The sequence below is a fragment of the Oryctolagus cuniculus genome, chromosome 2 (genome assembly GCF_051225735.1).
Source record: "Oryctolagus cuniculus isolate XC-2025 breed Fujian yellow rabbit chromosome 2, ASM5122573v1, whole genome shotgun sequence".
Lineage (NCBI taxonomy): Eukaryota > Metazoa > Chordata > Mammalia > Lagomorpha > Leporidae > Oryctolagus > Oryctolagus cuniculus.
The window spans coordinates 92,662,369-92,688,222 of NC_142868.1; the positions used below are offsets into that span (position 1 = coordinate 92,662,369).

Here is a 25,854-nt window from a genome sequence, read left to right on the forward strand (position 1 = left end):
TGCAAAAAGTAAAGACAAAGAAAGGAAGGAAGAGGGGAGTGAGGGAGGTAGAGAGGGAGAGAGGAAAGTATGGTTATCTTCTTAGAATTGTACATATGACATAGACGAAATCGTTTATATTAATAAAAATTAAAAATTAAGTTTTAATTACTTTTTAAAATTAATTTAGAAAAAAGCGCCTTAATGTCCATTATGTGACACCTGCATGAATTTAAAGCATTACCGCAGTTTTGCAAAATGCAGCCCACGCGCGCCGCGTTGCTGGCTCCCAGGGGCTCCTGCACCTGCCGGGGGCTGGGGTGCGCGCCCCCAGAGCGCCGTCCGCAGACGTCCACAGAGCGGGGGCGCCTGGGCCCGGCCGCTGCGGTCTCCTCTCTCGGCCGCCAGGTGGCTGTGCTCCCCGCTCCTTCCGGGTCCTGCCCCTCGCGCGAGCCAGGAACCCCGCGGTCGCGGGCTACTGCAGTTCCAATTCCAACGGACAGCAATGTGGCCAAGTCATCCAGCCCAATACAATGTTACATCTCTTGCTGATCCTCTCCAGCCTGGGCCCGCTGGCATCCGCGGCCCCGAGTAAGTGGGGAAGGCTGCTGGCAGTTTCCCCTGCCCTTCCTCACCGCCTGGCCAGGCAGGCGGCCCCCTCCCTGCTCCACGGGCTCAGCTCGGAGCGGCTCAGGGCCCAGGTTCAGGGCCTCAGCGCCTCAGGGCCAGGGTCCGGGTCCGGCTGGGCCTGGCGCCTGGAGGCTCAGGGTACAGCTGGGTACACCTGGCCCTGCACAAGCAGGGAGGGTGGATGGGGCTGGAGACTGACAGCCCACACTGCCCCATTCAGGGCTGAGGTCAACAGCCCCAGAGTCTCCGGACAGTGGTCAGTCAGTCTCCCTCCTGGGGAGCCTCCTCCTGGAATGAGACAGTGTGTACGTATGTGTGTGTGTGTGTGTATGTGTGTATGTGTGTGTGTATGTGTATGCATATATGTATGTATGTGTGTGTTATGTTTGTGTATGTGTGCATGTGTGTATGTATGTGTATATGTGAGTGTGTGTGTGTGTGTGTGTAGGCTTGGGTGCTAGAGTGAGGAGACATCAGAGGACGAGGGAAGTGGACGCTGCTGCCTCTGGCGGATGCTAACTGGTTTCCTTTGCTGCAGGTTCTGAAATGCCACTTCTGTACCTCACAGTGCCGCAGAGGGTTGGGCTGAACAGCAGCCAAGGCTATCCTCCCGAAACTCACGTAACTAAGACTTCCTTTTTTAATTGGGGCTATTTTGTTGTTACTTGACTGTATGGCTCTGACCAATCACACATATTCCTTTTCGAAATTTTGTGTGTGTTGTAATTTATGGTGCTAACGAGTTGTTTGGCCTGAGAGAAAATATTTGTTTCTCGCTTTATTTCTCAAGTAATATGGTACCATATGTAACAATTTAAAAATACGTATTCAGAAAAAAATGCCTCAAATTCCTATAACATAAAACAGCCTGTATAGTTCACTGACTCTCTGAACACAGGTATTTCAAAATATATTCTTATTAACTGAGGTCATGCTGATGCTTGTATCATGTCTTTAAATAACAGTATAAAATTAACATCTTCATGCATACACATATTTATACTTAAATCCTTTTCAGCAAGAAATAATTGATTACAATATAAAAATATTCATTGTAAAGGAATCTAGTGCAGAGATTTGTGAATCCAGTGAGTATCTACTCCAGTTTCTAAGATAGTAAGTGTGAAGTAATGATATCTTGACATACATATATGCATTCCAGTGATGATATATTAGTGCTAATGGCTTTTTAATTTACATGGATTTAACATCATTTATATTATCAAACTTTTGACATGTGGAGATGCTCATAAACCTTTGATATTGATCTCCATAGAATCAATGTGTAAGTCATTAAAAAAATAATGGGGGTTAATGATCACAAAATTATATTCCAGAAAGATTGCATTGTATTTTTCACCCATTAACAAAGAACCATGATGCCTAACTTCTTAAGCCCTCACCTGCCTTGATTCAGCCTTCTACTCTGCTGATGTCAGTATCGACAAAAATGTCTCATTTTCTACTGGTATTTTTATTTAGTTCTAACATAATATGATGGCAATTTTTGTTAATTTCTTGTTGATTTTGACTTCTCTTTTTTATAATGATTAGTAGTTCTGCCTGTGACACTTTGTTTTCACGGAAGAAGTGTTGATCTCACATCAGAAGAAAGGTGTAAGTGGAATGGTGATACTACACTAGATCTTAGCCAGTAGAGAGGAAGGAGTGTGGAAACAGGGAAGAGAGGGTAGCGTTTGCTGTCAAAACCAAATATATGAAATACACGGGTTTTGTTCCTTTTATATAAGTACAAAATAAAGAAGGAATACAGAGTCTTCAATTAAAAATCATAGGCTCTAACGTACATGTGATACTTTGGTGGTCTGAATCATTCATTTCCTGGTACCAAAACAAACAAACAAACAAACAAACAAACAAAAAAACAGAGTCAAGGTGTTAATAGAAATCACTACACCAACGACGTAAATATCCAGAGAGGAGAGAGGTTTAAATGTTTAGCAGAGAGTAACATATAGAACTGACTAGGGTCTAAGGGACTACTTTGTTCTGAAAAAGGAACCCACCCACTTTGTACCCATCGTCTCAAAGTACCAGGCTCCAATCTACTGTGGTAGAGCCACTGTTAACCTCCATTCTGACTTAAGGGACAGGCAGCAGCCCCCCTAGTACCAGAAGCCACCAGAGCCAGAGACAGGGCATTCTCTGGAGCAGAGCACAGACACTGTGTGCCCTGTGGCTGTGGGAATTCTGAACTGAAGCTCCGGACCCACACTTGGTCACTTTGCAACATTGAGGGCAGTTCCCTTTGCCTTCCTTGGGCTGGCACCAGAAGCCATCCATAAAAAATCTGAACACAACACAGATGAGGAAATCTTGATGCATCTCATAGAACATGGTGCTGGGTGCCCACGCCTAAGACCCAGCATCACCCTTGTGTTCCTTGTGGGAACTGGGAGCAGTTCCATCTGTGCCTAGAACTAGGACTATTGATGTTGGTGTTACAATCCCTAGTATAACTTGAGTTCACCAGTGGTATCTGGAGAACTCGATCCGTATTCCTCTGCTTGTGTATGGGAGGGTGCCAGTTCACAATTTTACAATTCCCAGCACAGTTGGCTCTAACACCATGAGATCTGGTTAATGACCCCACTGTTTTCTGTAGCACCAGGACTGTGGCTGTTAGACTAGATTACTAAACTCCTCAAACTCACTGGAATTTGTCCTGTTTGGCACAGGGACAAAGCTACATACATCCCACCTCTTCAAACTCACACCTGTCAGTAATAAATTCCCAGTGTATCTAGGAGTCACTCCATGGGAATGAAGCAAGGTCCCCATCAAATTCCCCAGTTTTGAAATCAGGGACTGTCGTTCTATAAGCCCCAGCACCACTCCCACTCACCAGCAAGAACCGAGGAAGGTCCAATCTAATTCACACAATCCTAGACCCACTGTTTTGGTATCACAAGCTCCAGAACCACTCAGCCATCTAAAGAAACAAGCACAACAACTACAAAAACTCCTCTTTTCCAACAAAACCTACTCAACAAAAAGGGATATCAATATGGGGACACAGGAAGCATGAAGAGGCAGAGTGCATGCAACCTCCATAAGAACACAACATTATCCAGAAGCAGACATTGATCTGAAGGAAATCTGTGAAATATCTGAAAAAAAAAAAATTCAACACACTCATCCCAAGTGAAACGCTAAATTCATGCAAGAGAGTACAAATACAGAGCTTAAAGAAATGAGAAGGGGGTTGGCTTTGTGGTGTAGCAAGTTACACTGTCACCTGTGATGCTGGCATGCCACATTCGTGTTGGTTCCAGTCACAGCTGCTCCACTTCTCATCCATCTCTCTGCTAATACTAGGAATTGTGGGAGGCCTGGAAGAAGTACCAAGCTCCAGCTTTGGCCTAGACCAACACTGGCCACTGTGGCCATTTGGGGTGTGAACCAGTAGATAAAGGATATCTCCCCCTGTTTCTCCCACTCTATCTGTATATTTGCCTTTTGAATAAATAAGTAAATATTTATAAAAAGAACAATGAAAAACAAATGAGGAAAATAGATGGCATCAATGAAAAATTCAATAAAGAAAAATCATTAAAAAGAAGCAGACAGGACCTGGCCTGACGCTCTGGCATCCCATGTGGGCACCAGTTCGAGTCCTGCTGCTCCACTTCCAATCCAGCTCTCCGCTATGGCCTGGGAAAGCAGTAGAAGATGGCCTAAATCCTTGGACTCCTGCACCCACATGGGAGACCTGAAAGAAGCTTTTGGCTCCTGGCGTTGGATCGGCGCCGCTCTGGCCATTGTGGCCATCTCGGGAGTGAACCATCTAGATGGAATACCTCTCTCTCTGTCTCTACCTCTCTCTGTAACTCTGTCTTTCAAATAAATAAAATAAATCTTAAGGAAAAAAAAGAAGCAGACAGAAATTTTGGATCTGAAAACTTCAGTCAATGAAATAAAACACAATTGAGAGCATCACAGCAGAATAGATGAAGCAGACAAAAGAATTTCTGATTTGGAGGACAGGACTTTTATAATAGCCCAGTCAGAAAAAAAGTAGAAGAATGAAGTAAGTCTATGTGAAATATGGGATAACTATTAAATGAACACATACATATAGTGATTCCTTAAGGAAAAGAACCTAATGAATTAAATAATTTTGGAAACCTTTCTGAATCTTTAAAGAGACATGCATTTCCAGATGGAAGAAACTCAAAGATATCAATGTCACTCAACCATAAAGACTTTCTGCAAGACATATTATAGTCAAAATGTCGAATTTAAGAACAAGGAGAGAATCTGAAAGTAAGGGAAAAGAATCAAGTTACACATGTAAGAGGGAAAAAATGAGACTCACAGCAGACTTCTTAGCAGAAACCCTGCAGTCCAGAAGAGAGTGGGAGTGTATATTTCATGTTGAAAGAAATAACTGCCAGCCAAAACCTTATATCCAGTAAAGATATCCTTTAGAAGTGAAGGAGATACAGGCATTATATAAGCATGAAAGAGTTCATCACCACCAGACCAGTCTTACAAGAAATCCTGAAGGGAGTGCCACCCCTTTCAGAAATAAACACTATGAAAACACATGCCAGCACCAAGTTCACAAACAGAGTAGATGCAACTAGTAACCAGTCAGCAGTATGGCAGGCATTAGTCATTATCTGTCCAGCTAACTGTGACTGTAAATGGAATCATTTCCCCAGTCAAAAGATATAGTTTGGCTGAATGGATTAACAAATACAAGACCTAGGTCCAGTGTTGTGGCATAGTGGCTTAAGCAGCCACTATGGGTATCAGTTCATATCCCAGATGCTCCACTTCAGATCCAGTTGCTTGCAAATGGCCTGGGAAAGAAAGGGGAAGATGTCCCAAGTGTTCGGGTCCCTGCCACCCATGTAGAAGACCTGGAAGAAGCTCCTGACTCCTGACTTTAACCTGGTCCAGCCCTGGCCATTGCAACCATTTTGGGAGTAAACCAACAGAGGGAAGATTTTTTAAAGATTTATTTTATTTATTTGAAAGGCAGAGATACAGAGACAGAGGGAAGAACAGAGACAGAGAAATCTTACATCCACTGGCTCACTTCCCAAATGGCCACATAGTCAGGGGTGGACCAGACCAAAGCTAGGAGCCAGGAGTTTATTCTGGATCTCACATGTGAGTTCAGGGGTTCAAGGACTTGTGCCATCTTCTGCTTTCCCAGGTACATTAGCAGGGAGCTGTATCAGAAGTGGAATAGCCAGATTCCAACTGGTGCCCAAATGCAATGCCAACATTGTAAGTGGTGTCTACCTGCTATACCACAACACTGGCCCAAGAAGGAAGATATTAATCTCTCTTGTCTCTCCCTTTTTCTGTAATTCTGCCTTTCAAATACATAAATAACCCTTAAAAATACACCCAATTATATGCTACATTCAAGAAACTCACTTCACAATTAAAGATATACATAGACTGGAAGTGAAGAAAAATATGGGAATCAAAAATCAGCAGGAATCTGGCCAGCGCCACGGCTCACTAGGCTAATCCTCTGCCTTGCGGTGCCGGCACACCGAGTTCTAGTCCTGGTCGGGGTGCCGGATTCTGTCCTGGTTGCCCTTCTTCCAGGCCAGCTCTCTGCTGTGGCCCAGGAGTGCAGTGGAGGATGGCCCAAGTGCTTGGCCCCTGCACCCCATGGGAGACCAGGAGAAGCAGCCGGCTCCTGCCTTCGGATACGTGTGGTGCGCCGGCCACAGCGCGCCGGCCTCGGCGGCCATTGGAGGGTGAACCAACAGCAAAGGAAGTTCTTTCTCTCTGTCTCTCTCTCTCACTGTCCACTCTGCCTGTCAAAAAAAAAAAAAAATCAGCAGGAGTAATTACATCAAAAGCTGTAAAAAGAAATAAATACAAGCATTGTGTATTGATAAAAGTATTGCTTCAGCAAGATAAAGCAATCACATATATATTTATATATACATATGTACCAAACACAATACCACCCAGATATATATATATACACACACACAGCAAATATAGTCATTAGACCATGTAGACAGAAAATCAACAAAGATACATCAGAGGTGAACTTTTCTATTGATCAGATGGACCTAACAAACATATGCAGAACATTTCACCCAACAGTTACAGAAACTGCAGTCTTATCAACAGATAGAACATTTTTTAAGACAGTATCAGAAAACAAATCAATTATCCATACATGTTAAAGAATTTAAATCATACCATGTATCTTCTCAGACCACAAAGAAATAAAACTAAAAGTCAACAATAAAAAGAAAACTAGAAAAACTTATAAATACATGGAAATTAAGCAACATGCTGCTTAATGATCAATGGATCACTGAAGAATTTAAAAAGAAATTACAAGCCTTTTTGAAATAAATGAACATACAAACATAACGTGTCAAAATCTTGAGAAACACTAAAGGCAATACAAGGAGGAAAGTTTATAGCCATAAATGCTTGTATCTTAAAAATAGATGTTAAATAAAATATCTGATAATGTATCTCAAAGATTTAGGAAAACAGGAACAAACCAAACCCAAGTTAGCAAGAGGAGGAAATAATAATAATCAGAGCAGAAACAAATGAAATTGAAATTAAAAAAATACAAAATCAACAAAATGAAAATCTTTTATGTAGAAGATATACAAAACTTCAGCCACATTAAAAGAGAAAAAATCCCTCAAATATCTATTAGAGAGATGAAAAAGGAACATGACAACAGATATAAGAGAAATACAAAGAATTATAAGAGACTACCATGATCAACCACATGCTAACAAATTGGAAAACCTTAAAGAAATGGAGTAAATTTCTGGATACATACAACATCCAATTTTAACACAAGAAGAGAAAATCTAAATAGACCCATAACAAGCAACGCAATTGAAGCAGTAATTAATAATCTCCCATCAAAGAAAATTCTAGGATCTGATGGCTTTACCAGTGAATTTTACAAAACATTTAAGGAGTAAGTAATTAAAATTCTTTTGTACTACTCCAAAATATTGAAAAAAAAATGGAACTTTGCTAGTTTTTAACAAAATGGTAGCAAATCAAATCCAACATTCTATCAAAAACATCATAATCGAGTGAGATTAATTCTGCAGATGTAAATGTAGCTAAAGAAATAAACATAATCCATCATTTCAACATAATGAATAAAAACTGTATGATCATTCCAATAGACATGGAGAAAGCATTTGAAAATATCCAACATCCCCTCATGATAAAAACCTTCAACAAATTAGGTATTAAAAAAAAACCCTTGGCGGAGCCAAGATGGCGGAATAGTGAGGGCGCACACAGATAGTCCGGGAAAATTTAGTTTAATAAAAGCGGAGTTATGGTAGCCTCAGAAAAAGGATCAGGAAAAAATTGCAGAGGAAACTCTTCTGGAGCTATTCGCTGTGACTCAAAGGACCTACTGGGAGAGCAAGGTCGCCCACCACGCGGAAGCCAAACCACGGGAGCCACAGAGTCTGAGCGCCAGTGCGGGAAGGGGAGTCTATGTGACAAAGACACCAGCACCAGCGGGGAGAGGAGGGACGCCCAGGGCTCCGAGTGCACACATCAGCGCTGGAAGCGGAGGTGAGCTCAGTAACCGGAGACATTGGCGGGGAAACGGCGGACAGAATTTTAGAGGGACGCAGGTTTTGAAGCAGGAAAGTCCAACAGACTGGCTACAGGAGAAAAGGAAAAATAAATAAATAAATAAATAAATAAAGAGGTGGGGGCATACTGGTACAGACAAGTTCCACTCTCTGCCAACCTTGCAAAGGCAAGCAAGAGACAAAGAGCTGGAATATACATAATAAAAGGGGAGAGTTAAGCCTACAATTCAGTAGCCTAGGCAACCCAGTGGGAGTCCGCAGGAGAAACCTAGCCTGCACAGACTCTTTGGGTAGAAGCCAGCGGAAGCTAAATACCATCCATTCTGCTCAGCCTTGCAGTATTACTTACCTCCTGAACAAAAAATAAAATAAAATAAAATAAAATAAATGAATAAATAAATAAAGAGAGATTTACCACGCATAACTTGAGGGTGTCACTTTGCACACCTGTAACCCTGAAGAACCAAGCAGAGCTCTCAGGCCACACCCATCTCAAGCCTCCAAGGCTCCTCCAACAGCAGGCAGTCCACTTAACACAGACATAGTATAATAAAAAAAAAAAAAAAAACTCACAGTGAGGGAAACAGAATTAACCATGCCAAGCAATAAACACAGAAATCGAGGGAATAAGATCAACGATGACATTATGATGCCTCCAAATAAACAAAACACCTGAAGCCAAGATTATGAAGATGATGAGATAGAAGAAATGCAAGATACTGATTTCAAAAAATTTATGATAAGAACATTTAGAAGTTTTCAAAAGCAAATCCTTGAACTACAGAAATCCTTATTGGACAGGATTGAAAATCTCTCTCGTGAAAATGAAATTTTAAGGAAGAATCAAAATGAAACGCAGGAACTAGTAGAGCAGGAAAGTGTGATAGTGAAGAGTAATCAAAATGAAATGAAGAGCTCAATAGATCAAATGACAAACACATTAGAGAGCCTTAAAAACAGAATGGGTGAAGCAGAAGAGAGAATATCGGACTTAGAAGACAGAGAACAGGAAAGGATACAGTCAAACCAAAGAAAAGAAGAGGAAATTAGAAATCTAAAAAATATTGTTGGGAATCTACAGGATACTATTAAAAAAACCAACATTCGAGTTCTAGGAGTTCCTGAAGGCATGGAGAGAGAGAAAGGATTAGAAGGCCTTTTTAGTGAGATACTAGCAGAGAACTTTCCAGGTTTGGAGAAGGACAGAGACATCCTAGTACAGGAAACTCATAGAACCCCCAGTAAACACGACCAAAAGAGATCCTCACCACGACACGTGGTAATTAAACTCACCACAGTGAAACATAAAGAAAAGATCCTACAATGTGCAAGAGAGAAACGTCAGATTACTCTCAGAGGATCTCCAATTAGACTCACAGCTGACTTCTCATCAGAAACACTACAGGCTAGGAGGGAATGGCGAGACATAGCACAGGTGCTAAGAGAGAAAAATTGCCAGCCCAGAATATTATATCCTGCTAAGCTCTCATTTGTGAATGAAGGTGAAATAAAGACCTTTCATAGCAAACAGAAATTGAAAGACTTTGTGGCCACTCGTCCGGCCCTGCAAAAGACACTTAAAGATGTGCTACACTCAGAAACACAGAAACACGGCCATCAATATGAAAGAAGGTAAAGGAAGAAAACCTACCAGTAAAAGAGCATGGGAAGCTCAAAGCATATACTAGAAAATATCTCCGTGAAAATGCCAGGGCAAAATCACTATGTATCAATAGTCACATTAAACATGAATGGCCTGAACTGTCCAGTTAAAAGACACAGACTGGCTCACTGGCTTCAGGAACAACACCCAACTATTTGTTGCCTACAAGAAACACATCTCTCTAACAAAGATGCATGCAGACTGAAAGTGAAAGGTTGGAAAAAGATATACCATGCCAACAAAAAACAAAAAAAAAGCAGATGTAGCCATATTAATATCAGAGAAAATAAACTTTAATACAAAAACTGTTAAAAGAGACAAAGAGGGGCACTATATAATGATTAAGGGTTCAATTCAACAGGAAGATGTAACTATTATAAATGTATATGCACCTAATTACAGGGCACCAGTCTATTTAAAAGATATGTTAAGGGACTTAAAGGGAGACTTAGATTCCAATACAATAGTACTGGGGGACTTCAATACTCCACTCTCAGAAATAGATAGATCATCCAGACAGAAGATCAACAAGGAAACAGCAGATTTAATTGACACTATTGCCCAAATGGATCTAACAGATATCTACAGAACTTTCAATCCTACTTCTAAAGACTTCACATTCTTCTCAGCAGTGCATAGAACCTTCTCTAGGATTGATCACATACTAGGTCATAAAGCAAGTCTCAACAAATTTAAAAGAATTAGAATCATACCATGCAGCTTCTCAGACCACAGCGGAATGAAGCTGGAAATTAGCAACTCAGGAAACCCCAGAAAGTATGCAAACACATGGAGATTGAACAACATGCTCCTGAATGAACACTGGGTCATTCAAGAAATCAAAAGAGAAACCAGAAACCTTCTGGAAGTAATTGAGGACAACAACACAACATATCAAAACTTATGGGATACAGCAAAAGCAGTATTGAGAGGCAAGTTTATAGCAATAGGGGCCTATATCAAGAAATTGGAAAGGCACCAAATAAATGAGCTTTCAGCGCATCTCAAGGACCTAGAAAATTTGCAGCAAACCAGACCCAAAACTAGTAGGAGAAGAGAAATAATTAAAATCAGAGAAGAAATCAACAGGATTGAATCCAAAAAAAAAAAAAACATTACAATAAATCAGCCAAGAGAAGAGCTGGTTTTTTGAAAAAATAAACAAAATTGACACCCCATTGGCCCAACTAACTAAAAAAAGAAAAGACCGAAATCAATAAAATCAGAGATGAAAAAGGTAACATAACAACAGACACCACAGAAATAAAAAGAATCATCAGAAATTACTGCAAGGACTTGTATGACATCAAACAAGAAAATTTATTAGAAATGGATAGATTCCTGGACACATAGAATCTACCTAAATTGAACCATGAAGGCATAGAAAACCTAAATAGACCCATAACTGAAACAAATTGAAACTGTAATAAAGGCCCTCCCAACAAAGAAAAGCCCAGGACCAGATGGATTCACTGCTGAATTCTACCAGACATTGAAAGAAGAATTGACTCCAATTCTTCTCAAACTATTCAGAACAATCAAAAAAGAGGGAGTCCTCCCAAATTCTTTCTATGAAGCCAGCATCACCTTAATTCCTAAGCCAGAAAAAGATACAGCATTGAAAGAGAATTACAGACCAATATCCCTGATGAACATAGATGCAAAAATCCTCAATAAAATTCTGGCCAATAGAATGCAACAACACATCAGGAAAATCATCCACCCAGACCAAGTGGGATTTATCCCTGGTATGCAGGGATGGTTCAACATTCGCAAATCAATCAATGTGATTCACCACATTAACAGACTGCAGAAGAAAAACCATATGAGTATCTCAATAGATGCAGAGAAAGCATTCGATAAGATTCAACACCCTTTCATGATGAAAACTCTAAGCAAATTGGGTATAGAAGGAACATTCCTCAATATAATCAAAGCAATTTATGAAAAGCCCACAGCCAGCATCCTATTGAATGGGGAAAAGTTGGAAGCATTTCCACTGAGATCTGGCACCAGGCAGGGATGCCCACTCTTACCACTTCTATTTAACATAGTTCTGGAAGTTTTAGCCAGAGCCATCAGACAAGAAAAAGAAATTAAAAGGATACAAATTGAGAAGGAAGAAGTCAAACTATCCCTCTTTGCAGACGATATGATTCTTTACTTAGGGGATCCAAAGAACTCTACTAAGAGACTATTGGAACTCATAGAGGAGTTTGGCAAAGTGGCAGGATATAAAATCAATGCACAAAAATCAATAGCCTTTGTATACACAAGCAATGCCATGGCTGAGAAAGAACTGCTAAGATCAATCCCATTCACAATAGCTACAAAAACAATCAAATACCTTGGAATAAACTTAACCAAGGACGTTCAAGATCTCTACGATGAGAATTACAAAATCTTAAAGAAAGAAATAGAAGAGGATACCAAAAAATGGAAAAATCTTCCATGCTCATGGATTGGAAGAATCAACATCATCAAAATGTCCATTCTCCCAAAAGCAATTTATAGATTCAATGCAATCCCAATCAAGATACCAAAGACCTTCTTCTCAGATCTAGAAAAAATGATGCTGAAATTCATATGGAGACACAAGAGACCTCGAATAGCTAAAGCAATCTTGTACAACAAAAACAAAGCCGGAGGCATCACAATACCAGATTTCAGGTCATACTACAGGGCAGTTGTAATCAAAACAGCATGGTACTGGTACAGAAACAGATGGATAGACCAATGGAACAGAATTGAAACACCAGAAATCAACCCAAACATCTACAGCCAACTTATATTTGATCAAGGATCTAAAACCAATTCCTGGAGTAAGGACAGTCTATTCAATAAATGGTGCTGGGAAAACTGGATTTCCACGTGCAGAAGCATGAAGCAAGACCCCTACCTTACACCTTACACAAAAATCCACTCAACGTGGATTAAAGACCTAAATCTACAACCTGACACCATCAAGTTATTAGAACATTGGAGAAACCCTGCAAGATATTGGCACAGGCAAAGAATTTCTGGAAAAGACCCGGGAAGCACAGGCAGTCAAAGCCAAAATCAACTATTGGGATTGCATCAAATTGAGAAGTTTCTGTACTGCAAAACAAACAGTCAGGAGAGTGAAGAGACAACCGATAGAATGGGAAGAAAAATATTTGCAAACTATGCAACTGATAAAGGGTTGATAACCAGAATCTACAAAGAGATCAAGAAATTCCACAAAAAAACAAAACAACCCACTTAAGAGATGGGCCAAGGACCTCAATAGACATTTTTTCAAAAGAGGACATCCAAATGGCCAACCGACACATGAAAAAATGTTCAAGGTCACTAGCAATCAGGGAAATGCAAATCAAAACCACAATGAGGTTTCACCTCACCCCGGTTAGAATGGCTCACATACAGAAATCTACCAACAACAGATGCTGGAGAGGATGTGGGGAAAAAGGGACACTAACCCACTGTTGGTGGGAATGCAAACTGGTCAAGCCACTATGGAAGTCAGTCTGGAGATTCCTCAGAAACCTGAATACAACCCTACTGTTCGACCCAGCCATCCCACTCCTTGGGATTTACCCAAAGGAATTTAAATTGGCAAACAAAAAACAGTCTGCCTCCTAATGTTTATCGCAGCACAATTCACAATAGCCAAGACCTGGAACCAACCTAAATGCCCATCAACGGTAGACTGGATAAAGAAATTATGGGATATGTACTCTTTAGAATACTATACCGCAGTAAGAAACAACGAAATCCAGTCATTTGCAACAACATGGAGGAATCTGGAACACATCATGCTGAGTGCAATAAGCCAGTCCCAAAGGGACAAATACCATATGTTCTCCCTGATTGGTGACAACTGCCTGAACACCAAAAAGGAAACCTGTTGAAGTGAAATGGACACTATGAGAAACAGTGACTTGATCAGCATAGCCCTGACTGTTAATGAACAACTTAATACATTATCCCTCTTAGTAGTTTTTTTTTGTCTGCTCTACTTAATATGACTGGTTTAATTCTGTAATTAATACACAGTTATTCTTAAGTGTTGAAATTTAACTGAAATGTTATCCCTGTTAAACATAAGAGTGGGAATAAGAGAGGGAAGATGTGTACAATTTGGGACATGCTCAAGCTGACTTGCCCCAAATGGTAGAGTTAGAAACATACCAGGGGACTCCAATTTAATCCCATCAAGGTGGCATGTACCAATGCCATCTCACTAGTCCAAGTGATCAATTTCAGTTCACAATTGATCATAATGAAAGGACTAAGCGTCAAAGGGAGCACATAAACAAGTCTAGTACCTGCTAATACTAACCGATAGAATAAATAAATGGGAGAGTGATCCAACATGGGAAGCGAGATACTCAGCAGACTCATAGAATGGCGGATGTCCTAAACAGCACTCTGGCCTCAGAATCAGCCCTAAAGGCATTCGGAGCTGGCTGAAAAGCCCATGAGAGTATTTCAGGCATGGAAAGCCAAGACACTCTGGAAAAAAAAAAAAAAAAAAAAAAAAAAAAAAAAAAAAAAAAAAAAAAAAAAAACCCTAAATGAAAGATCTCTGTGAGTGAGATCCCAGTGGAAAGAACAGGTCTTCAAAGAAGGAGGTACCTTTCTCTGAAGGGAGGAGAGAAACTCCACTTTGACTATGACCTTGTCTAAACAAGATAAGAGTTGGAGAACTCAAGGGGCTTCCACAGCTTTGGAAACTCATGACTGGAGCATGGGGAGATTACTGATGCCATAAACAAGAGTGTCAATTTGTAAAGTCAAAACAGGAGTCACTGTGCACTTACTCCTCATGTAAGATCTCTGTCCTTAATGTGCTGTACATTGAGACTTAATGCTATAACGAGTACTCAAACAGTATATTTCACTTTGTGTTTCTATGGGGGTGCAAACTGTTGAAAGCTTTACTTAATGTATACTAAACTGATCTTCTGTAAAAAAAAAAAAAAAAAGAAAAATTATCAATTCCCAACATGACTCTCACTGGGATTAAACATGACAATAGGTCTGATCTGATTTCATCATCATTTAAAAAATCATCTATTATTTTTCACTTTATGTTTCTGTGTGGGAGCAAACTGTTGAAATCTTTACTTAATGTATGCTAAACTGATCTTCTGTAGATAAAGAGAATAGAAAATGAATCTTGATGTGAATGGAAGGGGAGAGGGAGTGGGAGAGGGGAGGGTTGCGGGTGGGAGGGATGTTATGGGGGGGAAGCCATTGTAATCCATAAGCTGTACTTTGGAAATTTATATTCATTAAATAAAAGTTAAAAAAAAAACCCTCAGGTTATGAAGGCCATAAATGACAGTCAGATTCATACTGAATGGGGAAAATCTGAAAGTATTTCCTCTCAGATCTAGAACAAAGACAGAATGTCTATCCATATTTGGTATGGTATTGGAAATATTGGCAAGAGCAATTAGGGACGAGGAAGATATAAAGGGCTTCAGAATTGGACAGGAGGAATTCGGTATACCCGTGTTTGCAGATGACATGATGCTGTACTTAGAAAAACCTAAATAGTCCACAAAAAAGTTATTAGAACTGATAAACCAGTTCAGTAAAGTAAGATGACCAAACCACCACACAAAATCACTAGTATTTCTACACACTGATAAAAATATCCCTGAAAAGGAAACCATGAAAGAAAGTCTATTCACAGTAGCCACAAAAGTCAAGTATTTAGGAATAAATTAACCAAAGAAGTGCGAGATCTCTAAAATTAGAGATAAAAGAAATCACAAAGGACACACAAGAAAGAAAAGAGATCCCATGCTCAGTTATTGGAAGAATTAATATAATTCAAATGCCTATACTCCCTAAAGCAATCACTTATTCAACTAGGGAATGTTTAGTCTGTAAAATCAGTTGTCATTGAAACAAAATCCCTGCAGTTTTCCAATTCACCACAGTATCTTTTTTCCTTGTCCTTGTCTTATTTTTCTCTCCTATGTTACCCATGTTTTGTTTGCTGATACTTTGATAATATTGGATGTATGAGGTTTGTGTTCCAGTTTTGTAATACTCATTTTATAGAAATAACATTTCTTTGTATACCCAAATGTAGATATCAGTCTTGTATATAATAGATCACTTTCATTATTAATAATAGTCCTTTACTGTTTCCTTTGACTTTTATCAATTGCAGTTTGAAAATCAGGGTCACTTGGTTTTGTTCTGCTTCTCCGTATTTGTGTTTTCCTTTTTGTACTGGCCAGGAACTCACATTTTATGTTGAACTGTAGGGAATAGTTCATTAGTTCATCCATTTACTTGTTTGCCTGATTTTGTTCTTACTGAAGGAGAAGAAGCAAATCTTTAAAAATAAATGTGCTGTTGGCTATGGGTTTTGTGAATGTCCCTTATGTGTTTATAGAAGTGTTATTTTGACGGTGCCGCGGCTCACTAGGCTAATCCTTTGCCTTGCGGTTACGGCACACTGGGTTCTAGTCCTGGTCAGGGCACCAGATTCTGTCCCAGTTGTCCCTCTTCCAGGCCAGCTCTCTGCAGTGCCCAGGGAGTGCAGTGGAGGATGGCCCAAGTGCTTGGGCCCTGCACCCCATGGGAGAAGCACCTGGCTCCTGCCTTCAGATCAGCGCAGTGCGCTGGCCGCGGCAGCCATTGGAGGGTGAACCAATGGCAAAGGAAGACCTTTCTCTCTCACTGTCCACTCTGCCTGTTTAAAAAAAAAAAAAAGAAGCGTTATTTTTAGACAGATATGTTTGCATGTGTCTGTGTATGTGGGTGTGCACATCTGTGTGTTTTCTTCCGTGAGTGTAGTGAATCAATCTTTCAGTCCTGGGGTCAACCCCACTTTGCCCTAATATAATTTGCATTTTAAAATTTGCTCTAGTTTGCTTTTATTTTGTTTGGGACTTTGCAATATTAATCATCAAAATTTGTAATCATTACAAATTCAAATTCCTTATATGGCTGTTGTAAACCTATAGATTATTAATTATCTACCTACACTCTCTCTTTTTATTACATTTTACAATTCCCTTCAAGTCTTCTTTTTCACTATTGTCATCTCTCTCATTAATTGTATTTTAGCCTATTTCCTTCGAATGAGGGTAGTCTTTTGAAGCCAATTTGTGTTAAGTATATGAATCTTACTGAATGTCATTGATCCTACTATGACCAAGTGACCTAAGCCAGAAAACATTGGTGCACACATCAAAGCACATGCAAATATATGTGTAAGGACATGTATGTGGTGTGAATAAACATGCATGTGTGTGTTTAATTTAAATTTAAGCTTATATTGGTATATCCAATCCCAATCCAAAACTAGAAGAAAAGACAGAAAAAAATGGAGAGAACAGATACCATATGCCAGAAACAAGCAACAATAGGGTTTTTTCCTAATATAGTAAATCTCTATAAGCGTAACCTATGTAACATTTAAATAAAGTTAGAGACTGCCATACTAGATGAAAAAATTGAAAATTATCTATTATGCTCTTTAAATGTTAAGTCATCAATGGAATAAAATTAAAGAATTACAAAATATATCTTACTAATATTGCAATCACAAGTAAGGTAGCACTGATGAATTAATTTTTCACCAAGTAAACTACAGAACAAGAATAGTTCAAGGATAAAATAAATGACAGCTTGTAATGATGAGTAGATAAATTTATCAAGAAGTTATCACTCTGAAAATATTTACAAGATGGGTAAGCATAGTGGTATACCATGTTAAGCTACTGCCTGCAATGTCAGCATCCCATAAGGACGTTGGTTCAAGTCCCAGCTGCTCCACTTCTGATCCAGCTCCATGCCAGTGAGCCTGGGAAAGGAGCAGAACACAGCCCCACTGCTTGGGCCCTGCAAACACAAGGGAGACCCAGAATGAACTTCATGCTCTGGGTTTGTCCTGGTCCAGCCCGAACCATTTCACCCACTTGGGGGATTAATCACAATGGTGATCCACAATGGTGATCTGGTGATCCACCAGATCGCTCTCTTTATATCTCCCTCTCTTTCTGTGGAACTCCTCCTTTCATCTAAACAAAATAAAAATCTTTTTAAGAAGATATTTACAAGTCACAAGTGCATCAACGAAAGGTAAAGTAAGCTATTTGCAGCTCTATTTGTCATGAAGCCATGACTGTATCAAGTCAAGATATGACTGTATCAAAATGTTTGTCAGTGGTGACACAGCTCCTGGAAATTTGTGTCTGCGCGATGTGAGCCTCTTTTTCTGACCTAATTCTCCATGGAGGATAGATAGGCCGCTGAAGACAGCATCCTCAGTCTGTCAGGGAAGTTGTGCTGTCGTATCTGTTTTTCAATTGACCTATTCTGGGAACAACAGAGGAGAAAAAAAGATAACAAAATTTAAGTGTTTTCAGTCATTGCTCAGCATCCCTAAATGTGATCTTCAGTTTAAATTCAAATCTTATTATGATACTTAGTAGATGCTACTTTTTTGACATGTAGGATATAATCTATGATATATGAAAGAATAAATGCATTTTCAAATACTGTGCAATTTTTAATAAATGCTTTATCTCTGAATACTTGGCTTTAGGTCACTTACTTTCTCAAAATTGAGGACAAGTTTCACACTCTGCTTCTTGAAAAACAGTAAGTGTCCATTTTTCTTTACAGGTATCTGTTTATAATGTCTCAAGATTGCTATCTTAAATAAGAACTGATACTGTATCTATTAATTTATAGCCATTCTAACTGGAGCAAAGTGAAACCTCATTGTGGTTTTTAATTGCATTTCCATGATGGTTAGTGATCCTGAGCATTTTTTTCATGTGTCTGTTGGCCATTTGTGTTTCAGCTTTTGTAAACTATTTGTTCATATCCTTGGCCCATTTCTTAGCTGAGTTGTTTGTTTTGTTGTTGTTGAGTTTATTGAGTTCCTCATACATTCTGCTTACTAATCCTTTATCAGAAGTATAGTTTGAAAATATTTTTTCCCATTCTATTGGTTGCTTCTTCTCTTTGCTGAGTGTTTCTTTTGCAGTTCAGAAGCTTCTTAACATGATTTAATCCCATTTGTTTATTTTTGCTTTTATTACCTGTGCTTCGGGAGTCTTATCCAAGAAGTCTTTGCCTATGCCAATGTCATGCAGCATTTCCCTTATGTTTATGTTTTCTCTAGCTATTAGATGATTTCAAGTATTAGGTTTAGGTCCCTGATCCACCCATTGAGTTTTTTTTATATATATACGGTGTAAGGTAGGGGTCTTGTTTCATAGTTCTGCACGCAGAGATGCAATATTCACAGCACCATTTCCTGCACAGGCTGTCCTTTTTCCAGGCAGTGATTTTAGTGTTTTTGAAAGATTAGTTGGTTGTAGCTGCATGGATTAATTTCTTGGGTCTCTATTCTGTTCCACTGATCCACATTTCAATTTCTATACCGGTCCCAGGGTGTTTTGATTATAACAGCTCTGTAGTATGCCCTGATATCAGGCATTGTGATGCCTCCAGCTTTGCTTTTATTAATATTGTTTTAACTATCCAGGGTCTCCTGTGTTTCCATATGAATTGTTGCATCATTTCTTTCTAGATCTGAGAAGACTGTCCTTGGTATTTTGAAGATATAACAAAGAGAACTATTGCCCAATATTCCTGATGAATATAAATGCAAAAGTCTTCAACAAAATACTAACTAATCAAATTCAACAGCACATCAAAAATATCATCCTGCCAGACCACGTGGGGTTTATCTCAGGGATGCAGGAATGTGATATATCACCTTGACAAAATGGAGAATAAAAACCATATGATTTATCTCAATAGATGCAGATAAAGCATGACAAACACTCTAAGCAAATTGGGCATAGAAGGAACATTCCTCAACACAGTCATATCACTATGTGACAAACCACAGCCAGCATCATATAGAATGGAGAAAACCGGGAAGCATTCCCACTAAGATCCAGAACCAGAGAATAATGCACGCTCTCACCATTACCATTCAATATAGATCTGGAAGTTTTGGCCAGAGGCATTAGGCAATTAAAAGAAATTAAAGGGTAACAAATAAGAAAGGGGCAATTCAAATTATCCCTGTTTGCAGATGACATGATCCTATATCAAGAGGAACCAAAACATTCCATTAAAAGATTATTAGAACTCTTAAGAGAGTTTAGCAAAATTGTGGGATATAAAACCAACACACAAAAATTGATAGCATTTGTATATACTAATAATACTAAGGCTGAGAAAGAAGTTATAAGATCAGTCTCATTCAAAAAATTTAAATACCATGGAATAAATTTAACCAAGAATGTGAAAGATCTCTACAATGAAAACTACAAAACATTAAGGAAAGAAATAGAAGAAAATACATAAAAAATGGAAAAATCTTCCATGTTCATAGGTTGGGAAGATTAATATTATCAAAATATCTATAGTACCCAAAGCAACTTACAGATTCGATGTGATCTCAGTGTTTTTGATTTATTTACTTATTTGAAAGTCAGAATTACACAGAGAGGGAGATACAAAGAAAGTGAAAGAGAGAGAGACAGAGAATATCTTTTATTTACTGGTTCACACCCCAGATGGCTACAACTATCAGGGCTGGGCCAGGCCAAAGCCAGGAGCCAGGAGCTTCATCAGGGTGTCCCACCGGGGTACAAGGGCCCAAGTACTTGGGCCTTCTTCTGTTTGCTTTCCCCAAGCCATTAGTGGGGAGCTGGATTGGAAGTAGAACAGCCAGGTCCTGAAACAGCTACCATGTGGGATGCCACTGTTGTAGGTGGCGGCTTTACCTGCTATGCCACAACTCAAACTCCTCCATCATTTTTTTAAGGCATTGAGATTTCTGGATTTTGTTCACAGAGTATAATATCATAAGCAATACATAGTGCAAATAGATACCTGGCCTTCAGAAAGCTCATGGAGAATGTATATAATGAACAAATATGCATGGACTTCTAAAATTTTTGCACTCACATAGACTTTAGTTTACATTTTCTATGAATTTTCTGAAATAACCTGTGTGTGTGTGTGTGAGAGAGAGATGAACCTAAAATGATCAATTAATAAAGGTTAACTAAAGTATTCACCCATAAGATTTATTGCTAGAATATAGCAGCAAATGGTTTTTGAAATGTAGAAGCCTAAGCTATTATTTTACATAAGTCTGTGTTTGCCAGTGAGGCATTTTGAATCTATACTAATTTACATTTACATATCTATACTAATTACAGCATCTATACTAATTTCTGGTTATATCTGGGCCTCATCTTTTTCTTATAAATTGCAATATGATAGTGAAAGACTGTCTTGGAAATGTACAGATATGTTCATTTAGTTTTGGTACATTTGAGTTTGTAAAATTGAATGTGAATTTAGTTTGATTTCAGTATTTTAGAAGTTATTTTTGATTGATGATATTATTACAATGAAATGCTATTGTTTTGGTTGAACTAGGTCGTTTTTACCCCCCTATTTCATGGTGTATTCATACAAGTCAGGAACACGGAGCACATTTTCTCCAGTAATAAAGGTAAGTTTTATAATCTACCTAGTTAACTTTCTCTCGTGTTACAATGGCACCACTCTTAGGAAGAATGCAAATTCTTTACTGCCTGCAAAATTAGTAAACACATCACAAAGTCATACAAAGTGACAATTCCTTTGGAGGTGTATTATTAAAAAAAAATTTTTATTTTTCTCCATCTTAAAAATAAAGGGACAGAGAGATAAAGAGAAAAGAAGAGGTGAGGGCCGGCGCTGTGGCTCAGTTGGTTAATCCTCCGCCTGCAATGCCTGCATCCTATATGGGCGCTGGTTCGAGTCCCAGCTGCTCCTCTTCCAATCCTGCTCTCTACTGTAGCCTGGGAAAGCAGTAGAAGATGACCCAAGCTCTTGGGCCGCTGCACCCGTGTGGGAGACTGGAAGAAGCTCCTGGTTCCTGGCTTTGGATCGGTGCAGCTCCAGCTGCTGCAGCCTTTTTGGAGAATGAACCAGAGGACGAAAGACCTTTCTCTTTGTCTCTCCCTCTCACTGTCTGTAACTACCTCTGAAATAAATAAATAAAATCTTAAAAAGAAGAGGGGAGAGAATGGGAGAGAGAGAGAGAGAGAAAGAGAGATCTGTTTGCTGCTGGTGAACTCCTCAAATGCCTACAACAATAGAACTGGGCAGGCCAAAGCCAGGAGCTAGGAAATCAATCTGTATCTCTCATGTTGATGATAGCAAACCACATACCTAAGCCCTCAGCACTGTCAGCCAGTGTGCATATTGTCAGCAAGCTTGAATCAGGACTGGCGCCAGGAACTGATCTGAGGTGCTCCCACAGGGGTGCAGGTAACTCAAGGGGTCTTAACAGCTGCTCCAAAACATCCACCCCTGAAAACTTATCAAATATAACAACTATGTTTAAACTCAGAGTTTAGCCATCAAAAAATAAATTCAGGGATTGTAATTCTGGTACAGCGGGTTAAGCTGGCACCTGTGATACTGGCATCACATTTGATTACTGGAATCAAATTGAAAAGATTGGACATTTCCATGAAAGCAGACCTAAGATGATAGATTCCTTCTCCTTTTCCTTTTCTGGCTCCGTCTCTTCTGTCCTTCATTTTAAAAAATTCATTTCATTTATTTGAGAGACAAACAGTGTTTCTGTCTGTTGATTCACTCCCCAAAGATCTGTAATCAGGAAACAGGAAACTGAAACGGTAGCCAGGAGTCCAACCCAGACACTCTGATGGGGGCCATGGGATATCAACCAGCAACTCACCTGCTAGATAAGATACTCATGCTGTCTTTCATCCCACAACCTTCTGGTCTGAAAGGAATCTCCAGAAAAAAATCATGCTGATGGTCCTATGGAGTGTCCCTGCATGTGACAAGTCACTATTCTCTTGTTCCCTTTGTAATGTTCTCTTGGCTTTGGCTTTTGAGAATTTCAGTAAAATGTGGCTGAAGGTGAATCTTTATTAGTCTCTTTGGGATTCTTCAATCTGAGTATCAATAATTTCCTTCCTCACCTGATAAGCGTGCAGCCAATATTTATAACATATTTTTTTTTATTTTTTATTTTTTTTTATTTTTTGACAGGCAGAGTGGACAGTGAGAGGGAGAGACAGAGAGAAAGGTCTTCCTTTTGCCGTTGGTTCACCCTCCAATGGCCGCCGCGGCCGGCACGCTGCGGCCGGCGCACCGCGCTGATCCGATGGCAGGAGCCAGGAGCCAGGTGCTTTTCCTGGTCTCCCATGGGGTGCAGGGCCCAAGCACCTGGGCCATCCTCCACTGCACTCCCTGGCCACAGCAGAGAGCTGGCCTGGAAGAGGGGCAACCGGGACAGAATCCGGCGCCCCGACCGGGACTAGAACCCGGTGTGCCGGCGCCGCTAGGCGGAGGATTAGCCTAGTGAGCCGCGGCGCCGGCTCCAATATTTATAACATATTTTAATATCCTTTTACTTGTTTATTTCATTTGTAATTGATATAATAATTATGGTATTACATAGACAAGTGATTATACTTAATGATTTTTATTTATAAATAAAAACAGATAGAAGAGAAGGTTTTTAATAGTCTCATCACAAAGAAAGTACAAATGCTTACAATTTTGGGTAGCCCAGATATTCTACTATATCATTTAACAATATATTTATTTTAATATATTACTGACTGTTATTTATTCAAATGCATTGTCTGATCTTTTCTCTTTCCACCTTCTGAGACTCACAGAGTTATTACTGATCTGTGTGTTGGTCCTATTAATTCCCTTTTTTATTTATTTGAAAGTCAGAGTTACGGAGAAGAGAGGCAGAGAGAGAGAGAGAGAGAGAGAGGTCTTCCATCTGCTGGTTCACTCCCCAGTTGGCTGCAATGGTCGGAGCTGCACTGATCAGAAGCCAGGAGCCAGGAGCTTCTTCCAGGTCTCCCACATGGGTGCAGGGGTCCAAGGACTTGGGCTATCTTCTACTGCTTTCTCAGGCCATAGCAGAGAGCTGGCTTGGAAGTGGAGCAGCCAGGTCTCGAACCGGCACCCGTATGGGATGCCAGCGCTTCAGGCCAGGGCGTTAACTCACCGCGCCACAGCACTGGCCCCTCATTAATTTCTTTAACCTTTTTTTAAAAACTTTTTTAATTCATTTTCCTTTTTTCCCCTCTGGTTAAATTATTTACAGCAATCTGTCACTGTGTTGTTGTGATTTTCTTTTTCTTGATGTTGACCATTAAACACTCCCCAGGATAATTTTTTTACAATTTAGCTACTGTATTCCTTGGCTTCCTGATTTCCTTCTGGCACTTTTTTTTAAAGATTTATTTATTTATTTGAAAGTAAGAGTTATACAGAGAGAGAAGGAGAGGTAGAGGTAGAGGTAGAGGTAGAGAGAGAGAGAGAGAGAGAGAGAGAAAGGTCTTCCATCCACTGGTTCACTGCCCAGTTGACTGCAACGGTCGGAGCTGTGCTGATCTGAAACCAGGAGCTTCCTCCATGTTTCCCACGTGTGTGCAGGGGCCCAAGCACCTGGGCCATCTTCTACAGCTTCCCCAGGCCATAGCAGAGAGCTGGATTGGAAGAGGAGCAGCTGGGACTCGAACCAGCGCCCATATGGGATGCTGGCGCTGCAGGCAGTGGCTTTACCTGCTATGCCACAACGTTGGCCCCTCTTTCTGGTACTTTTTAATATTTTTATCTTCCCACTGCAATTCTTTATTTGATCATGATTATTGTCTTGACCTCATTAAGCACCTTCATGACAGTTTGTTTTAATGCTTTCTCAGGTAAATCACGTAGCTTCATTTCTTGCGGTTCATTTCTAGAGTTTTATAATGTTCGTTCTTTAATATATCTTGGACCAATCCTTTATTAGTCTTTATTCTGTGTTGACATCCATGGAGAAGATAAAGCAGGCACCTCTACCACTCTTGAAAGACTGCTATAATCCAGGGGAAGCTCTCAGCCTATTAGACAGGGAATGCTGGTGCCCATCGACACAGGTTCCCACACCAAGAAGAAGCAAGCAGGTGTGGCTTTTGTCAGCGTGTTCTGTAAAGCAAAAATGATGAAGAACAATGCTGTAACCAGTCCCAGCTGCCACCTCTGTTGTCCCCCAGGTGCCTGGACTGTGACATAGTCTTGAGAGTCTCAGGACTGGTGAGAAACTATGAAAATGTTTCTCGGGCCCTTGTGAAAATGTCAGGGTGACAGATACAAGAGTTAACCTCTCACCTCCCCTGTTGGTGAAGGTGGCTTCCAGGGAACCTCTTCCCAATCCTGGGGTGCTGCTCCAGTATCAGGGTTTCTGCTAAGCATGTGTCTTGAATGTGCCTACAGATACCGGGGAGTCTAGTTTTACATCCCCCAAGGCCACCAGGAATTTTACACTAGTTTGTGATTTTTCACGAAGAAAAGTTTTCTGTGTGCACTGCAGAACTGGTGTGCCTGTGGAGAGAAGGGGTGACCAGGAATTCCTTTTCCAACATCTTACTCACTGGAATTGTCCTCATCATTTCTTGGAATATTGCTTGAACCCAAAGTTCTTTCTCTGCTTCTGAATCTATGATGGATTCTTTTTAGACATTTTGCTATTCTACAAATCACTGAGACTAAGCATTTTTTCCTATCCCTTTTCTCTGTTGCACAGATTGGATGAGTTCTATTGAATTCTTTCATTCTATGCTTCTGTCCTTAATCATCTATAGTATGAAGGTTACATAAGGTGGTTGTTTGTTTTTCTGTGTGCTTTTTGTTGTTGTTGTTTTCTTTGTTGTTTATTTTATGTCTCAGTGTTTTAATTTGTTCATTTTTATGGCTTCTTTTTCCTCTTTTCTTCCTTTCTTCCTTCCTTCTTTTCTTTCATTTCTTTTCTTTAATTTATTTAAGAAAATTCCTAATTATTCATTGATACAGCTTTGTTGTAGCATCTCTCAAGTCTTGATTTGGTAGTTCCCACATGTCACACACTTAGATATCCATATCAGTTCATTTTCTTTCCCCATCTTTGTGATTTCCTGGTTTTCT

General features: G+C 39.8%; 1 protein-coding gene across 1 annotated transcript in view; it reads left to right on the plus strand.

Moving 5' to 3' along the window:
- The first annotated feature begins 431 nt into the window (after positions 1–431).
- The window catches only part of LOC100358989 (A disintegrin and metallopeptidase domain 3), a 99,686-nt gene continuing 74,263 nt past the window's right edge, over positions 432–25,854 (plus strand). The window contains exons 1-4 of the mRNA XM_017350395.4: positions 432–570; positions 1,148–1,230; positions 18,431–18,486; positions 21,301–21,376. Coding sequence (XP_017205884.2) covers positions 513–570; positions 1,148–1,230; positions 18,431–18,486; positions 21,301–21,376 — 273 coding nt within the window. The 5' untranslated portion in view covers positions 432–512. The remainder of the gene's footprint in view (positions 571–1,147; positions 1,231–18,430; positions 18,487–21,300; positions 21,377–25,854) is intronic.